At 49.2% G+C, this 13,066-nt stretch overlaps 1 protein-coding gene and 1 long non-coding RNA gene across 2 annotated transcripts in view; one reads left to right on the forward strand and one right to left on the reverse strand.

Moving 5' to 3' along the window:
* CSMD2 (CUB and Sushi multiple domains 2) overlaps nucleotides 1-13,066 on the forward strand; it is a 299,960-nt gene that overhangs the window by 69,030 nt on the left and 217,864 nt on the right. Inside the window, 1 exon segment of the mRNA XM_029080287.1 lies at nucleotides 1,719-1,913. Within this exon segment, the coding sequence (XP_028936120.1) occupies nucleotides 1,719-1,913 (195 nt within the window).
* Nucleotides 11,505-12,420, reverse strand: LOC120638882. Its single transcript, XR_005660908.1, has 2 exons — nucleotides 12,365-12,420; nucleotides 11,505-11,758 (listed from the first exon to the last, which is right to left on the reverse strand). It is a non-coding gene; the product is annotated as an uncharacterized LOC120638882 (long non-coding RNA).

Raw genomic sequence — 13,066 nt, forward strand, 5'->3', positions numbered from 1 at the left:
CCCCAATGCAAAGGACTGAACGCTGTCTCTATGAGATGGACAGGGCAGCCAGGATGGGCAGGGGAAGACCAAAAACATACTCAGATCTCTCACACTGAGTGTTGGTAGGGGGAAAGAGGCCTTGAAAGGGGAATTTCAGGGGCTCTCCCCTTACCCTTATATCCCTTTGCCTTTAACTTAAGCAAAGACCCCGTTTCGACACTCATGGTGGGAGTCTTGGGACCCCTGGTCAGTCACGCTCCGACCGGACGTCGCCCCTCCTTCGCCAGAGTCTGTGTCTGACGCTTCCCACTTGCCCAAATCGATCAATCGATCAACATTTACTGAGAGCTTACTGTGTACAGAGCACTGTAATAAGCGCTTGGGAAAGTATAACATAACCGGAGTTGGTCGATACGTTCCCTGCCCGCAATGAGCTTTGGTGCCCCAGCCTCGGTGAGGACGGCGTCTCTGCCGTTCTCACCCTTCAGGAAAATGACTGGGAGGAGGGAGGAGGCGGCCTGAATTAAACTGATGCCCGCGGCCTCTGATGTAAACACACTGCTGGCTCTTCATCTCATCAGCAGTCAAAGGGGTCTGCTCCAGACAGGCAAACATGGTTGGCTTTTTTGTCTCCTCTGTGATCTGAGCAGCATTCTTTGAAAGCGCTCCACGGCCCGGCTGTGATCTCTGGTAGCGGACCAGTCACGTGGCCGAGCGCAGCTCCCAGGAGCCTGGGACGGGATCGGCGGGGGACTCGGCTGCCCGAGGGACCCAAGCACCCACCCCCCTTTGCCCCCACCGTTCTCCTGGGGGACGACTAATGGATGTTGGAGCCACCCACTGAGCGCAGAGCATTGGAACACCCCAGAGTGCCTTTCAAACACGAGAGACTTTTGCTTACAGCCACGTTGGTTGTTCTGGCATTCATTTTCGGGCGACAGAGCCCCCGGGCAGGAGGGAGTTCAGGAGCCACATGACGCTGGTGATCCGACAGGGCGACCCCACGGCAGCTGCCCCCACCTGTGGCCGCTCTGACCCCGGGGGCCCTGTGCTCCCATCCCAGCTCCCCGAGCGCTCTCCCGTGGTCGAGGCGCTGCCAGCTGGACCCACCATGATGGGACGGGTGGGACTTGAGCACGGTCGTAATGCCTCTGGGCTGGGGGTCCCAGGACTCCCACCGTTGGCTCCACCACTGCCCTCCGAAACAAGGGAGGGATGGGGTCTTTGCTCACTGGGTTAAAGTCAGCGAGGCTTAAGCATAAGGGGAGAGTCCTCAAAGTGCCCTTCCCCCCACACCCATGGATGCCCAGTGAGTGCTCTGGGGGCGGTTTCTGGTCCTCCCCTGCCCATTCTGGCTGCCCTGCCCTTCTCATAGAGATGGGGATCAGTCCTTAGCCTAGGGGTGTTTCAGGGTCTTGGAGGCTTTCCCACAGATTGCCCTTACCTGAGCCCTGCACTGAGGCACTGTTTGCTACTTGGCCGGAGTGAGGACTGCATGATTGGATTGTGCGCTTGTGAGGTCAGGACTTGTATCTCTCACCTCTGTTTTTATTTTTCCGTTGGCCTACCCCATTAGAGGGGAATTTGTCATTTGGTATATCCTAAAGGCCCGGTCCGGCGCTCTGCACACGGTGGATGCTCAGGCGGTGTTACGGCGCGGCTGACGGGATGACTGACAGGGAAGAGAAAGGGGTCCAGGCCAGGGAACTAACCGAGTCCCACTGTTGCTCCGCCAGTGCTACCGAGCCACACCTGTGGGAACCCCGGGCGGCTGCCCAACGGTGTCCAGCAAGGAGCGACATTCAGCATTGGAGACCAAGTCCGCTACAGCTGCAACCCGGGCTTCTTCCTGGAGGGGCACGCGGTGCTCACCTGCCAGGCCGGCTCCGAGAACAACGCCCTGTGGAACTTCCCGCTCCCCACCTGCAGAGGTAACCGGCTGCGTCCCCACACGCGCGTGCCCGTCGGCTGCTCGTAGGGGGACTTGGGAGGGTGGCGCAGAGGGGCAGAGTTACCCTTGATCTCGGGACCAGCGGGGGCAGATCCAGGCATCCTTCTGGAGCAAGCGACCGAACTGGCCACCTGCTCTCACCACCCCCAGCTCTTCCACCAGGCCCGAGCCGAGCGTCTGGTATCGATTCTCTTATTGACCCTCCGCTCGTGAAATCAATTAGCATCCTGAGCAAAGGCAGAAATCTGGAATTTCAAATGAGCAGATAGTGTTCGCCTAATGACCCCCCCCCCCCCCCCACCAAGGCTCAGCCCAGATGAGTCACGCTGTTTGGATGGATCTTGCGGAGATTTCTCATGTTGAGACACCCATCCTCCCGGTTCGGCTCGATTCTCTGGGTTTCTGGTTGTGGAAGGAAGGCGTGCCAGGGGAGAGGATGCCCTGTCTTCAGGCTCCTTACCCTGGTGAGAGTTGGGAGTCAGGAGACCCAGACTCTAATCTCGTCACTGCCATTTGCTGGCTCTGTGACCTTGGGTGAGTCACTTAACTTTCCTGTGCCTCAGTTTCCTCACCTGTAAAATCGGGATATGCCCCTTCTAAGAGATGAGCCTTGGGTGGGACAGGAACTGTTTCTGATCTGGTTATCTCCCTTCTTCTACAGGGCTTCAGACACATTATTATGCTATCTTCCCCACTTCCCCCTTTCTCACCCCTCTAAATATCCTGGACTCTCCTTCCTCTTATTTGTCGTCTCACCAGTTTCCTATTACAGGTGGGATCCTGGACACTGAGATGGTGGGAGTGTCTCAGGGATCAATTAATCATATTTGTTGAATGCTTTTGTTGTGCAGAATGCTACACTAAGCCTTCGGGAGAGTGAGTGCAGTAAAGGGTTGATACAAGATCATCAGCTTGGGAGCGGTCTCTGTCCCCCTCGGAGCTGTGGTGCAGCTCCGACAGCACCTGATACCAGGGTGAAAATACTTTTCTGGAATAAATGTGACCCGTGGCTACATTCTCCCCTGGTGTGGAGGATGTCGGAGTGGAAAGATCAGGCAGCTGGGGATTGGGACCCAGGTTCTAATCCCATTCCTGTCTTTGGCCTGCGGCTGCGACCTTGGGTAAGGCACTTGACCTTTCAAGGCCTCAGTTTTCCCATCTGTAAACACCACTCCAAAGTTTGAGTGCTTATCACGTGCAGAGCGCTATACTGAGCACTTGGCAGAGTACAACAGAATTATAGACATGATCTCTGCCTTCAAGGAATTATGATCAAGTGGGGAAGAAAGACGCTAAAATGAATCACAGATGCATTCCTCTCCATATCAAGCGGACACTCCTGATCTTTGACATTAAAGCACTAGTCAGCCTCCTCCCTCTTACCTACCCACTCCCTTCTCCCACTGTACCCCAGCTCAAACTCTTTATTTCTCTCGGGCCAACCTACTCACTGTGCCTCGTTCTTACCTCTCCCTCTGCCGACCCCTCGCTCGCGCCCTCCCCGCTGCCTGGAACTCCCTCCTTCACCTTCAACAAACCACTATTCTCCCCATCTTCAAAGCCCCATTAAGATGTTATGTCCTCCAGGAAGCACTTGCCAATCTAAAAACTTCCTGACTCCCAAAGATGTACCTGAGGGTGGGGTGATATACACCTTTTATTCACAGAATTCATTCATTCGATAGTATTTATTGAGCGCTTAATACAGAGCACTGTACTAAGCGCTTGGAATGTACAATTTGGCAACAGATAGAGACCATCCCTGCCCCATGACGAGCTCACAGTCTAATCGGGGGAGACAGACAGCAGAACAGAACAGAACGAAACAAAAACAAGACATTATCACGATAAATAGAATCAAAGGGATGTACACCTCATTAACAAAATTAATAAGATAATAAATAATATATACAAATGAGCACAATGCTGAGGGGAGAGGGAAAGGGGAGGCAGAGGAGCTGCCCCTCTACCCCCCTTCACCTCCCCTCAGCTAAGCCTCCTTCCCCCCCTTTCCCTCTGCTCCTCCCCCCTCCCTTCCCCTCAGCACTGTGCTCGTCGGCTCAATTGTATATATTTTTAATTACCCTATTTATTTTGTTAATGAGATGTACATCCCCTTGATTCTATTTATTGCTATTGTTTTTGTCTGTCTCCCCCGATTAGACTGTAAGCCCATCAGTGGGCAGGGACTGTCTCTATCTGTTGCCGATTTGTACATTCCAAACGCTTAGTACAGTGCTCTGCACATAGTAAGCGCTCAATAAATACTATTGAATGAATGAATAGGGTGGGGAGGGGAGGGGGAGCAGAGGGAAAGGGGGCTCGGCTGAGGGGAGGTGAATGGGGAAGGGGGAGGAGCAGAGGGTAGATGGGGAGCAGAGGGAAAAGGGGGGAAAGAATACCCCAGAATACCACACTGACATTAAATCTAAAAACAAAGTAGGGAGTAGCTATTCCCATTTTGGAGGGAGGAGGACAGGAATGGCAAGTAAAGTAACAAGTTATCAGAGGAACCAGACGCTGAGCCCACTTTTCTCGACTCCTAGCCAATCGTTCTAACCGAGTTTCCTCCTCTCTGATGGTCGTCCTCTAGTGTTTCCTGGCGACTAAAATCTAAATTCATTCAGTCATATTTATTGAGCTCTTACTGTGTGCAGAGCACTGCATTAAGCACTTGGAAAAGTACAATATAACAATAAACAGACGCATTCCCTGCCCACAACAAGTTTACAGTCTAGAGGGAGAGGCAGCGTGGCCTAGTAGAAAGAGCATGGACCTGGGAGCGAGTTGAATCAAGTTCTAATCCCAGCTCTGTCACTGGCCTGCTTTGTGACCTTGGATACTATTCTTAATGTTTCTGGAGCTCAGTGTCCTCATCTGTAAAATGGGGATCAAATAAATGGAGATCCCCTTGGGGGCCTTGGACTTTGCCCAGTCTGATGATCTTGTACTTACCTCAGCACTTAACCCACAGTAAGTGCTTAATAAATTTCATAATTACAATTATAAGAAAAGGGCAACTTATTGGCAGCAGTAATTTAAAACTTGCAAATATACTGCAGTCTCTATGGATCCCACGTAAGCAATATTCAAGTACACTTGAAACTAGAATAATCACACATCTGAAGTTACTTTGGGGGAAAATCCTAGAGGTGATTACTGTTCTAGCGTTTTACTCTCCCAAGCACTTAGCACAGTGCTCTGCACACAGTAAGTGCTCAATAAATATGATTGATTGACGGCTTCCCTAACTAACTTTTCTTCTCGCCACTGTATTATTTCTTCCTTCTGCTCTGCGTAAGGAATTGTCCGTTTCCTCTAAGCACATTGATACTCACCACACCCCAGCACCCAAAACACTTATTTCTATATCTTTGTACTCTGCCGCTTCCCCTACCTGTAATTTATTGTAATATCCATTTTCCCCACTGGACCACAACCTCCTTGAGGGCAGGGACATGTCTACCACCTTTATTGTAATCTCCCAAATGCATTTTAGTACAGTGCTCTGCACATATCCAGCCTTTAGTACAGTACTCCAGTGCTTAGAGCAGTGCTTGGCACATAGAAAGCACTTAATAAATACCATTATCATTATTAAGTGATCAGTAAATGCATCTGATTGGTTCTGTTTAGCCCTTCTGTCCCATCTTCCCACTCAAGTACTTATCGCTCCCCGTAGTACTTTTGTACCTCTCTAGACTGTGCGCTCGATACATCTGTTGTTATATTGTACTCTCCCAGGCGCTTAGTACAGTGCTGTGCACAGAGTAAGCACTCAATAAATGTGATTAAATGAATATATCTCACACACCCCGTTCCTCAAGGACTAACTCCTGTTCCTAGCCCCTGTCCCTTCTCCCTCCGATCTTTCATTTATTGTAGTGTCCCCTGCTAGATTAGTCACCCCGAGGGGAGGGATCACCATCTACTACTTCTACCCAAGTTTTGTACGGTGATGTGCAAGCAATAGGGTGCTCAATAAATACTACTGATTGACTGGTTTGGAGGAGCAGGCAGGTGGGGGGTGGGGGTAAGGGTGTTTGCCAGCAAAATACGTACCGTGGTGTTTATCCCTTCCTGAGGGAAAGGAAGTCCGGAAGGTGACTAAATTTGAGTGGCACCCCTAGGCCCGTAGACTTCTGGAGAATTGGCAACAAAATTCAGCAAGTGACAGAAGAATCCAAGCCCATTTTCGCTCCGGTGTATGAAGTGACTCAAATACGCACGATCTCATTAGAAGTGTCCCATCCTATTAGAATTCCGACAGCTGCTTAGCATGCATTGTGCCAGAAATAATTTTTAGGACTGTTTAATATGTTTGAGCAACAATAACAAGCTCTTCACACTGTGTGAAGAACAAGAGAGGGCGAGTGGCATTAAAGAAAGGCACCGGACTCCCTTCCTGCACTCGGGGACGGTCTTTAAATTATTTGTTATAAACTCCTTATTTATTCCTTCCTTCATTCAATCATATTTATTGAACGCCTACTGTGTGCAAAGCACTGTATTAAGCACTTGGAAGAGTGCAGTGTAACAGCAGACAAATTCCTGCCCACAGTGAGCTCACAGTCTAGAGGGGGAGACAGATATTAATATAAATAGATAGATTGCAGCTGTATACAGATATATATATACATATATATATATATATGTTTGTGTGATGTGGAAATGGGAGGGAGGATGAATAAAGGAGGAAGTAAGAGCGGCACAGAAGGGAGTGGGAGAAGAGGACAGGAGGGCTTAGTCAGGGAAGGCTTATTAATGTTTGTCTCCCCCTCAAGACTGTAAGCTCATTATGGGCAGAAAACATGCCTGTTTATTTTTTTGTATTGTACTCTCCCAAGGGCTTAGATTAGTACTGTGCACATAGTAAGCACTCAAATAATGCCACTGATCGACTGGTTAAGGATCCCCCCCTTCTTTTGCAAAATGAAACTCCCAAGATGGGGGTTTCTCCATCTCTGTGAGTCATGGAGATGCTTCCAGAAACTGCAGAAACAAAACGTTCAACTGCACGGGCAGGCAGTTTAGCAAGCTTGGGGGTCCATGCCTGCCTGTCCCCCGTGGGCTTCTCAAATGGTGGCCTCTCTCTCTCTTAAATGGAGTGAGTCATATCAGGTGAACAGCAAGTCACTCAACTTCTCTGTACCTCAATTACCTCATCTGTAAAATGGGTACTGAGACCGTGAGCCCTAAGTGGGACAGTGTCCAACCCGGTTATCTTTTATCTACCCCAGTGCTTAGGACAGTGCCTGGAGAAGCAGTGTGGCTCAGTGAAAAGAGCATGGGCTTCGGAATCAGAGGTCATGGGTTCGACTCCCGGCTCTGCCGCTTGTCAGCTGTGTGACCGTGGGCAAGTCACTTAACTTCTCTGTGCCTCAGTTACCTCATCTGTAAAATGGGGATTATCTGTGAGCCTCACGTGGGACAAACTGATTACCCTGTATCTGCCCCAGCGCTTAGAACAGTGCTCTGCACATAGTAAGCGCTTAACAAATACCAACATTAACATTAATACCATTTAGCCCTTAATACTAAGTGCCCAGTGTCTTAGAGGAAGTGGTCTGATAAAACCCGCTCTTCCAGCCCAACAAGGATCTCTCTCCCCACTCTCTACTGGGGTGGTTTCATTTAAGAGCGTTAAAATTTTGAAAATTGGTGTTGGGAATGTAAGATGCCTGAGACTTCCTGTTCCTTAGGCAGTGCAGTTGGGCGCTAGCCCTTGCCGAAGCAAGCGAAGCGTCTGGAGAACGTTCAGATTCGGAAGCCAGTACTGTACCAGCCAGCTCGGTCAGGCTCTAGCAGCAGCTCCTCAGATGCATATGGACAGGAGTGAATGCCACTTTCTGGATTGGCACCGATAGTACTTATTGAGCACTACGGGGTGTAGAGCCTTGTACTGAGCACTGTTTTTTTTCGGGGTTTGATAAGAGCATACTTTGTTGCCAGAGACTGTACTAAGCACTTTGGAGTCAGAGGTCATGGGTTCAAACCCCGGCTCTGCCACTTGCCAGCTGTGTGACTTTGGGCAAGTCACTTAATTTCTCGGTGCCTCAGTTCCCTCATCTGTAAAATGGGGATGAAGACTGTGAGCCCCACGTGGGACAACCTGATTCCCCTGTGTCTACCCCAGCGCTTAGAACAGTGCTCGGCACATAGTAAGCGCTTAACAAATACCAACATTATTAAGCACTGGGGTCGATATAAGCTAATCAGGTTAGACACAGTCAATTTCCCATGTGGGGATCAATCTTAATCCCCATTTTTCAGAAGAGACATTGGAGGCCTGGAAGAAGTTGTGACTGGCCCAGAGGTTTTTAATTTTGTTTTATTTTTTTAAAGAGTATTAAGCACTTACCATGTGCCAGGCACGGTACTAAGTACTGGGGTAGATAGAAGCAAATCAGGTAGGATTCAGTCTATATCCCTCATGGGGCTCATAGTCTTAATCCCCATTTTACAGATGAGGCGACTAGGGCACAGAGAAGTAAAGTGGCAGAGCCGGGATTAGAAGCCAGGTCCTTTGACTCCCAAGCCCCGTTCTTTCCACTAGGCCATGCTACTTTGCTAGCATCTATTCGACTGTTGAGTGGAACACTGTACTGACCTCCTCCTGGATACGGTGCACTATACTGAGCATTACTGTGGGCAGAACACTTTACTAAGTGCATAGAATGATCTCTGCCTTTGAGGAGCTTCCAATCTAATAAAAGACAAAATGGACCCATGTCTTTGAATACACCATCGCGAACAGGAAGGGAATAGGTATAAAAGACACAGGTGAATAATCAGTCAATAACATCTATTGAGCACGTCCTTCGGGCGGAGCGCTGTATTAAGTGCTTGGGCGGATACAACAGTTGGCGTGATTTCTGCCCTCAAGGGGGTTTACAATCTGGAGGGGGTGGAGATATTCACTGAAATAAATTATAGGGAAGTAGGTTTGTCCTCTTCCCTCAAGGGGGTTTACAATCTGGAAGGGGTGGAGACAGACACAAAGTAAATCACAGGGAAGGAAAGACAACAGAGTTTAAAGAGGTGCAAGTAAATGCAGGGTGGGTTGAATAAATAAGTGGGGAGACAAAGACAGGAGTACTATGCTGGCTGATGGAAAGGTGGGAGGAGTAGGGTGGGTTGAATAAATAAGAAGATAAAGACAGGAGTGCCGTGCTGGCTGATGGAAAGGTGTGTGCCTGGGAAGACCTCAGACCTCCCTCGGTCCCAGACCCTGGTCCCGGTACACCGCATTCCTCTCCAGAGCCTGGGAATAGCACCGATTGAACATAAATATCTCCCTCGCCTACCTCTATTAAAAGAGCCAGAGACACCCTTCAGAGCAGCCCTGGGAATGTTGAGTCCATCTAAGGTGAATTGGCTTTCTAAATTGAGTCTGATCATCAGCCCTTTGATTTCAAGATTCCAGACTGACCCAACGACGCACCAATCTAAGCGTTTCCACCGGCAAGGTGAAGCCAGAGTGACCTGGCTCCCCCCGGGGCGAGCTGACCAGCCCACCTGCCTGAAATAGCCTCAACTCCATGATTTCTCTTCCATCTTCTCCCGACATGCCCAGCTTCTTGGATCCCCTTTTAGCAACCATAGGTCTTCTCGTCCACCCCCTCCTGAAGTCTTCATCTAGGTGAATGCCTAAGTGGGCCAGGCCCCCGGAGGCACGTATGGATGACTGTTGTAGCCGGTTGCTGTTCTGACTGCCACACCGACTTGCCTGGGGCCCCGTGCAGTCCATCATTATGACTCTCCCCTCTAAAGGTGGCTGGACCTCTTGCCCCCAGCTGATCTGAGTCTTTCTAGAAACGACTGCCGTTTTCTGCTTTCACAGCTTCCAGTGGGTCTGAATCCTGCCAATGACCACCCCGTGGGGGGTGGTGAAGAAGGGGTCCCTTGTGTTAGTTTAGAACCTGCCCCCGTCAAGGTGGAGGAAAGAGAAGTTGTGGGGTTTGGTGACGATTCTGGGCTCCTCCGACCCCTCTAAGTCTTGGTGACTCGTAGACCTCAGCCCTGGCCTCTGTCTTTCCCCCATCTTGCAGATGAGGGAAATAAGGTACAGAGAAGTGAAGTGACGTACCCAAAATCACACAGCAGACAAGCAACGGAGCCGGGATCAGAACCCAGATGTTCCGACTCCCGGGCCGGGGCTCTTTCTACCAGTCTGCTTGTCTGCTGTTTTGAATGACAAATTCCTGTGAGGTGCTAAACGGATGCCTGAGAGTAAAGTGGACTGTGAGGATTTGCTTTCCCTATCCCTTCATGAATTCAGACAAGATTGGCAAGGGTAAATGGCTGAGAAGGGGGCAAAGCAGAGAAGCACCACCCCCTTAATGGAAAACTTTCCAATGGAACATTAATTGACGCTCCAGCCATGGAATTTAAAGTCACCAATAAATAAAATCTAAGCGTAATCATAAACTTGGAGAAGAAACTATCGGCATAATACACCTGTAACTTACAGTATATATGGCTTAATGGCTAGAGCGAGACTCTTACTGCCTGAGAGTGGAAAAGAACAAATGAATATTTCATGGCCACGGTGTCCCCTGAAGGTGATATTTTATGGTGCTGAAATTATAACCTTGAATGACGGCACCTTGTTGAAAGCAGGGAGAAAACCCCCAAACGACCATACGGGGGTGATGGGTCGACAAGGAGTTGGGGGCTGGGGAAGAAGTGTCTGGGAAGGCAGGGTGGGGGGTGGAGGGGGAGAGACAGGGTTTAAGCTGTGTAGCCCACCAGAATGGGGTTGTCTCGCCTATATATTCATTGTCAGTCATATTTATTGAGTGCTTACTGTGCACAACGCACTGTACTGAGAGCTTGGGAGAGTACAATATAACAACAGACACATTTCCTGCTCACAACAAGCTCACAGTCTAGAGGGGGAGATAGACGATATAAATAGATAAATTACAGATATATAAATATGTGCTGTGGGGATGGAAGGGAGGATGAATGAAGGAGCAAATAAGAGCAGCGCAGAAGGAAGGGGAGGAGAGGAGGGATTAGTCAGGGAAGGCTTCTTGGAAGCGAAAAAGCCTCCAAGATACTAAGCCTCCCCTAATGAGTGGAGCTTTATTTCCCCTACTCCCACTTCTTTCTGCATCACCCCTATCCTTGGATTTGCGATCTTTATTCACCCCACCCTCAGGCCCACAGCACGTAGGTGTCATTTATTTTTATGTCTGTCTCCCCCCTTAGACTGTAAGCTCCTTGTGGGCAGCTAAGTAGTCTGTCAACCCTGGTGTATCATACTCTCCCAAGAGCTTAGTATGGTGCTCTGAGAACAGAAAGTGTGCAGTAAATGCCATTGTTTGTTTGATTTTTTTTCTATAGTATTTGTTAGTGTTTGTTAATGAGGCTTTGAAGGTGAGGAGAATGCTGGTGTGGAGTCTATGGAGAAGGAGGGACTTGCAGGCCAGAAGGAGGATGTAGAAAAGGAGAGGGTGGTGAGATAGATGAGCTCTAGATGCAGGACTCGAGATGATCTGGATGCCCTGGGGAGTGTAGACCCAGCCAGAAGTCAGAGACAATCACACACTCAAAAGAACATGTGTCGGGGACTTTAGCGAATTTTCAATCAAGAAGCACAACGTGTGCCCAAACTCTTGTTAGCGTCAACCCACGAGTCTCCTGTCCTGCAGCGGTGGGGATTTGACATCTAGAGGTCTTCAGCTTGCTGAAAGGTGAGGAAGACCCCCAGGGCCAAGCTAACAGCTTGTGTTGTTGACAACAGAAGGAGACAGATCTAGTCTTAGATGTCAGGCTTCGCAGTCTCACTCCTCCCTGGGGTAAAAGTCACAGATGTACCTGTGAGAGAGAAAAAAACAAAAGCTGAATTCCAAACAGTGTGAGGAGCAGGGCTAAAGGCCCCAACTCCGCCTCCCTCTCCCTCTTTTTTTTTCCTTTTTTCTAAATGGTATTTAAAAGTGCTTACAATGCACCAGGCACTGTACTAAGCCCTGGGGTAGATACAAGCTAATCAGGTTGAGCAACAACAGTCCCTCTTTACGTGGGTCTCTCAGTCTTCATCCCATTTTACAGATGAAGCAACTGAGGCAGAGTGAAGTGATTTACCCAAGATCACACAGCAGACAAATGGCAGAGCTGGGATTAGAGCCCAGGTCCCCTGACTCCCAGGCCTGTGCTTTATCCATTAGGCTGTGTTGCTCTTTATGAGGTCGTACGGCTCCCATCAAAAGCTCCGTGGGTTAGCCAGGGAGGTGGGGATAATAGAGTGTCAACCTCGGGAGAAAGCAGCTGGTCCCACTTGCTCTCTTCTGTCGACTGCTTTTGCCCCGTTTCCCAAGGAGAACCCTCTCTCTCACTCAGAGCGGGCCAGAGACGTGCAAAGCAAACCACATTGCTTGTGGTTATCCCTGCAGGGCCCACAATACGCTGGACTCCATCCAATACCCAGAGAGTTTGTCCCTTGAAGAGCTCTCCTTCCTCCCTTATGTGGCCCAGTCCCGGAGAAAGGCACCTCCACCCCCTAAGCCCCCAGAGTGAGTCAATGGATTGATTATGACACAACCCTTTCCTCAGGGTGACGTTTCCAACGTGTGTTCAGGTGGCACCAAAACATCATTTATGGGTGGTCCCTGCCCAGACCGATCGATCAGTCAGTGGTATTTATTGAACACTTACTGTGTGCAATCATTAATTCATTCATATTTATCATATGCATGCAAAGAACTGTACTAAGCGCTTGGGAGAGTACAGTGTAACAAACAGAAACATTCCTGCCCATGACGAGCTCACAGTCTAGAGGGGGAGATAGTCATTAATATAAATAGATGAATAAATAAATAGAGCGCTGTACTAAGCACTTGAAAGAAGACAATACAATGGAATTGGTAGACATAATCCCTGCCCCTGTATCTACCCCAGGGCTCCCTGTATCTTCCCCAGCGCTTAGAACAGTGCTCTGCACGTAGTAAGCGCTTAAATACCAACATTATTATTATAAGGAGCTTATAGTGAACAAGGTGTCCCAAAACCATCCAGCTCCCCATAATCAGTCAGTCAATGGTATTTATCGAGTGCTTACTATGTGCTGAGCACTGTACCGAGCACCTGAGAGAGTACAGTACAGAATTAGAAGACACATTCCCTGCC

Source organism: Ornithorhynchus anatinus, chromosome 16 (genome assembly GCF_004115215.2).
Source record: "Ornithorhynchus anatinus isolate Pmale09 chromosome 16, mOrnAna1.pri.v4, whole genome shotgun sequence".
NCBI classification, from domain to species: domain Eukaryota; kingdom Metazoa; phylum Chordata; class Mammalia; order Monotremata; family Ornithorhynchidae; genus Ornithorhynchus; species Ornithorhynchus anatinus.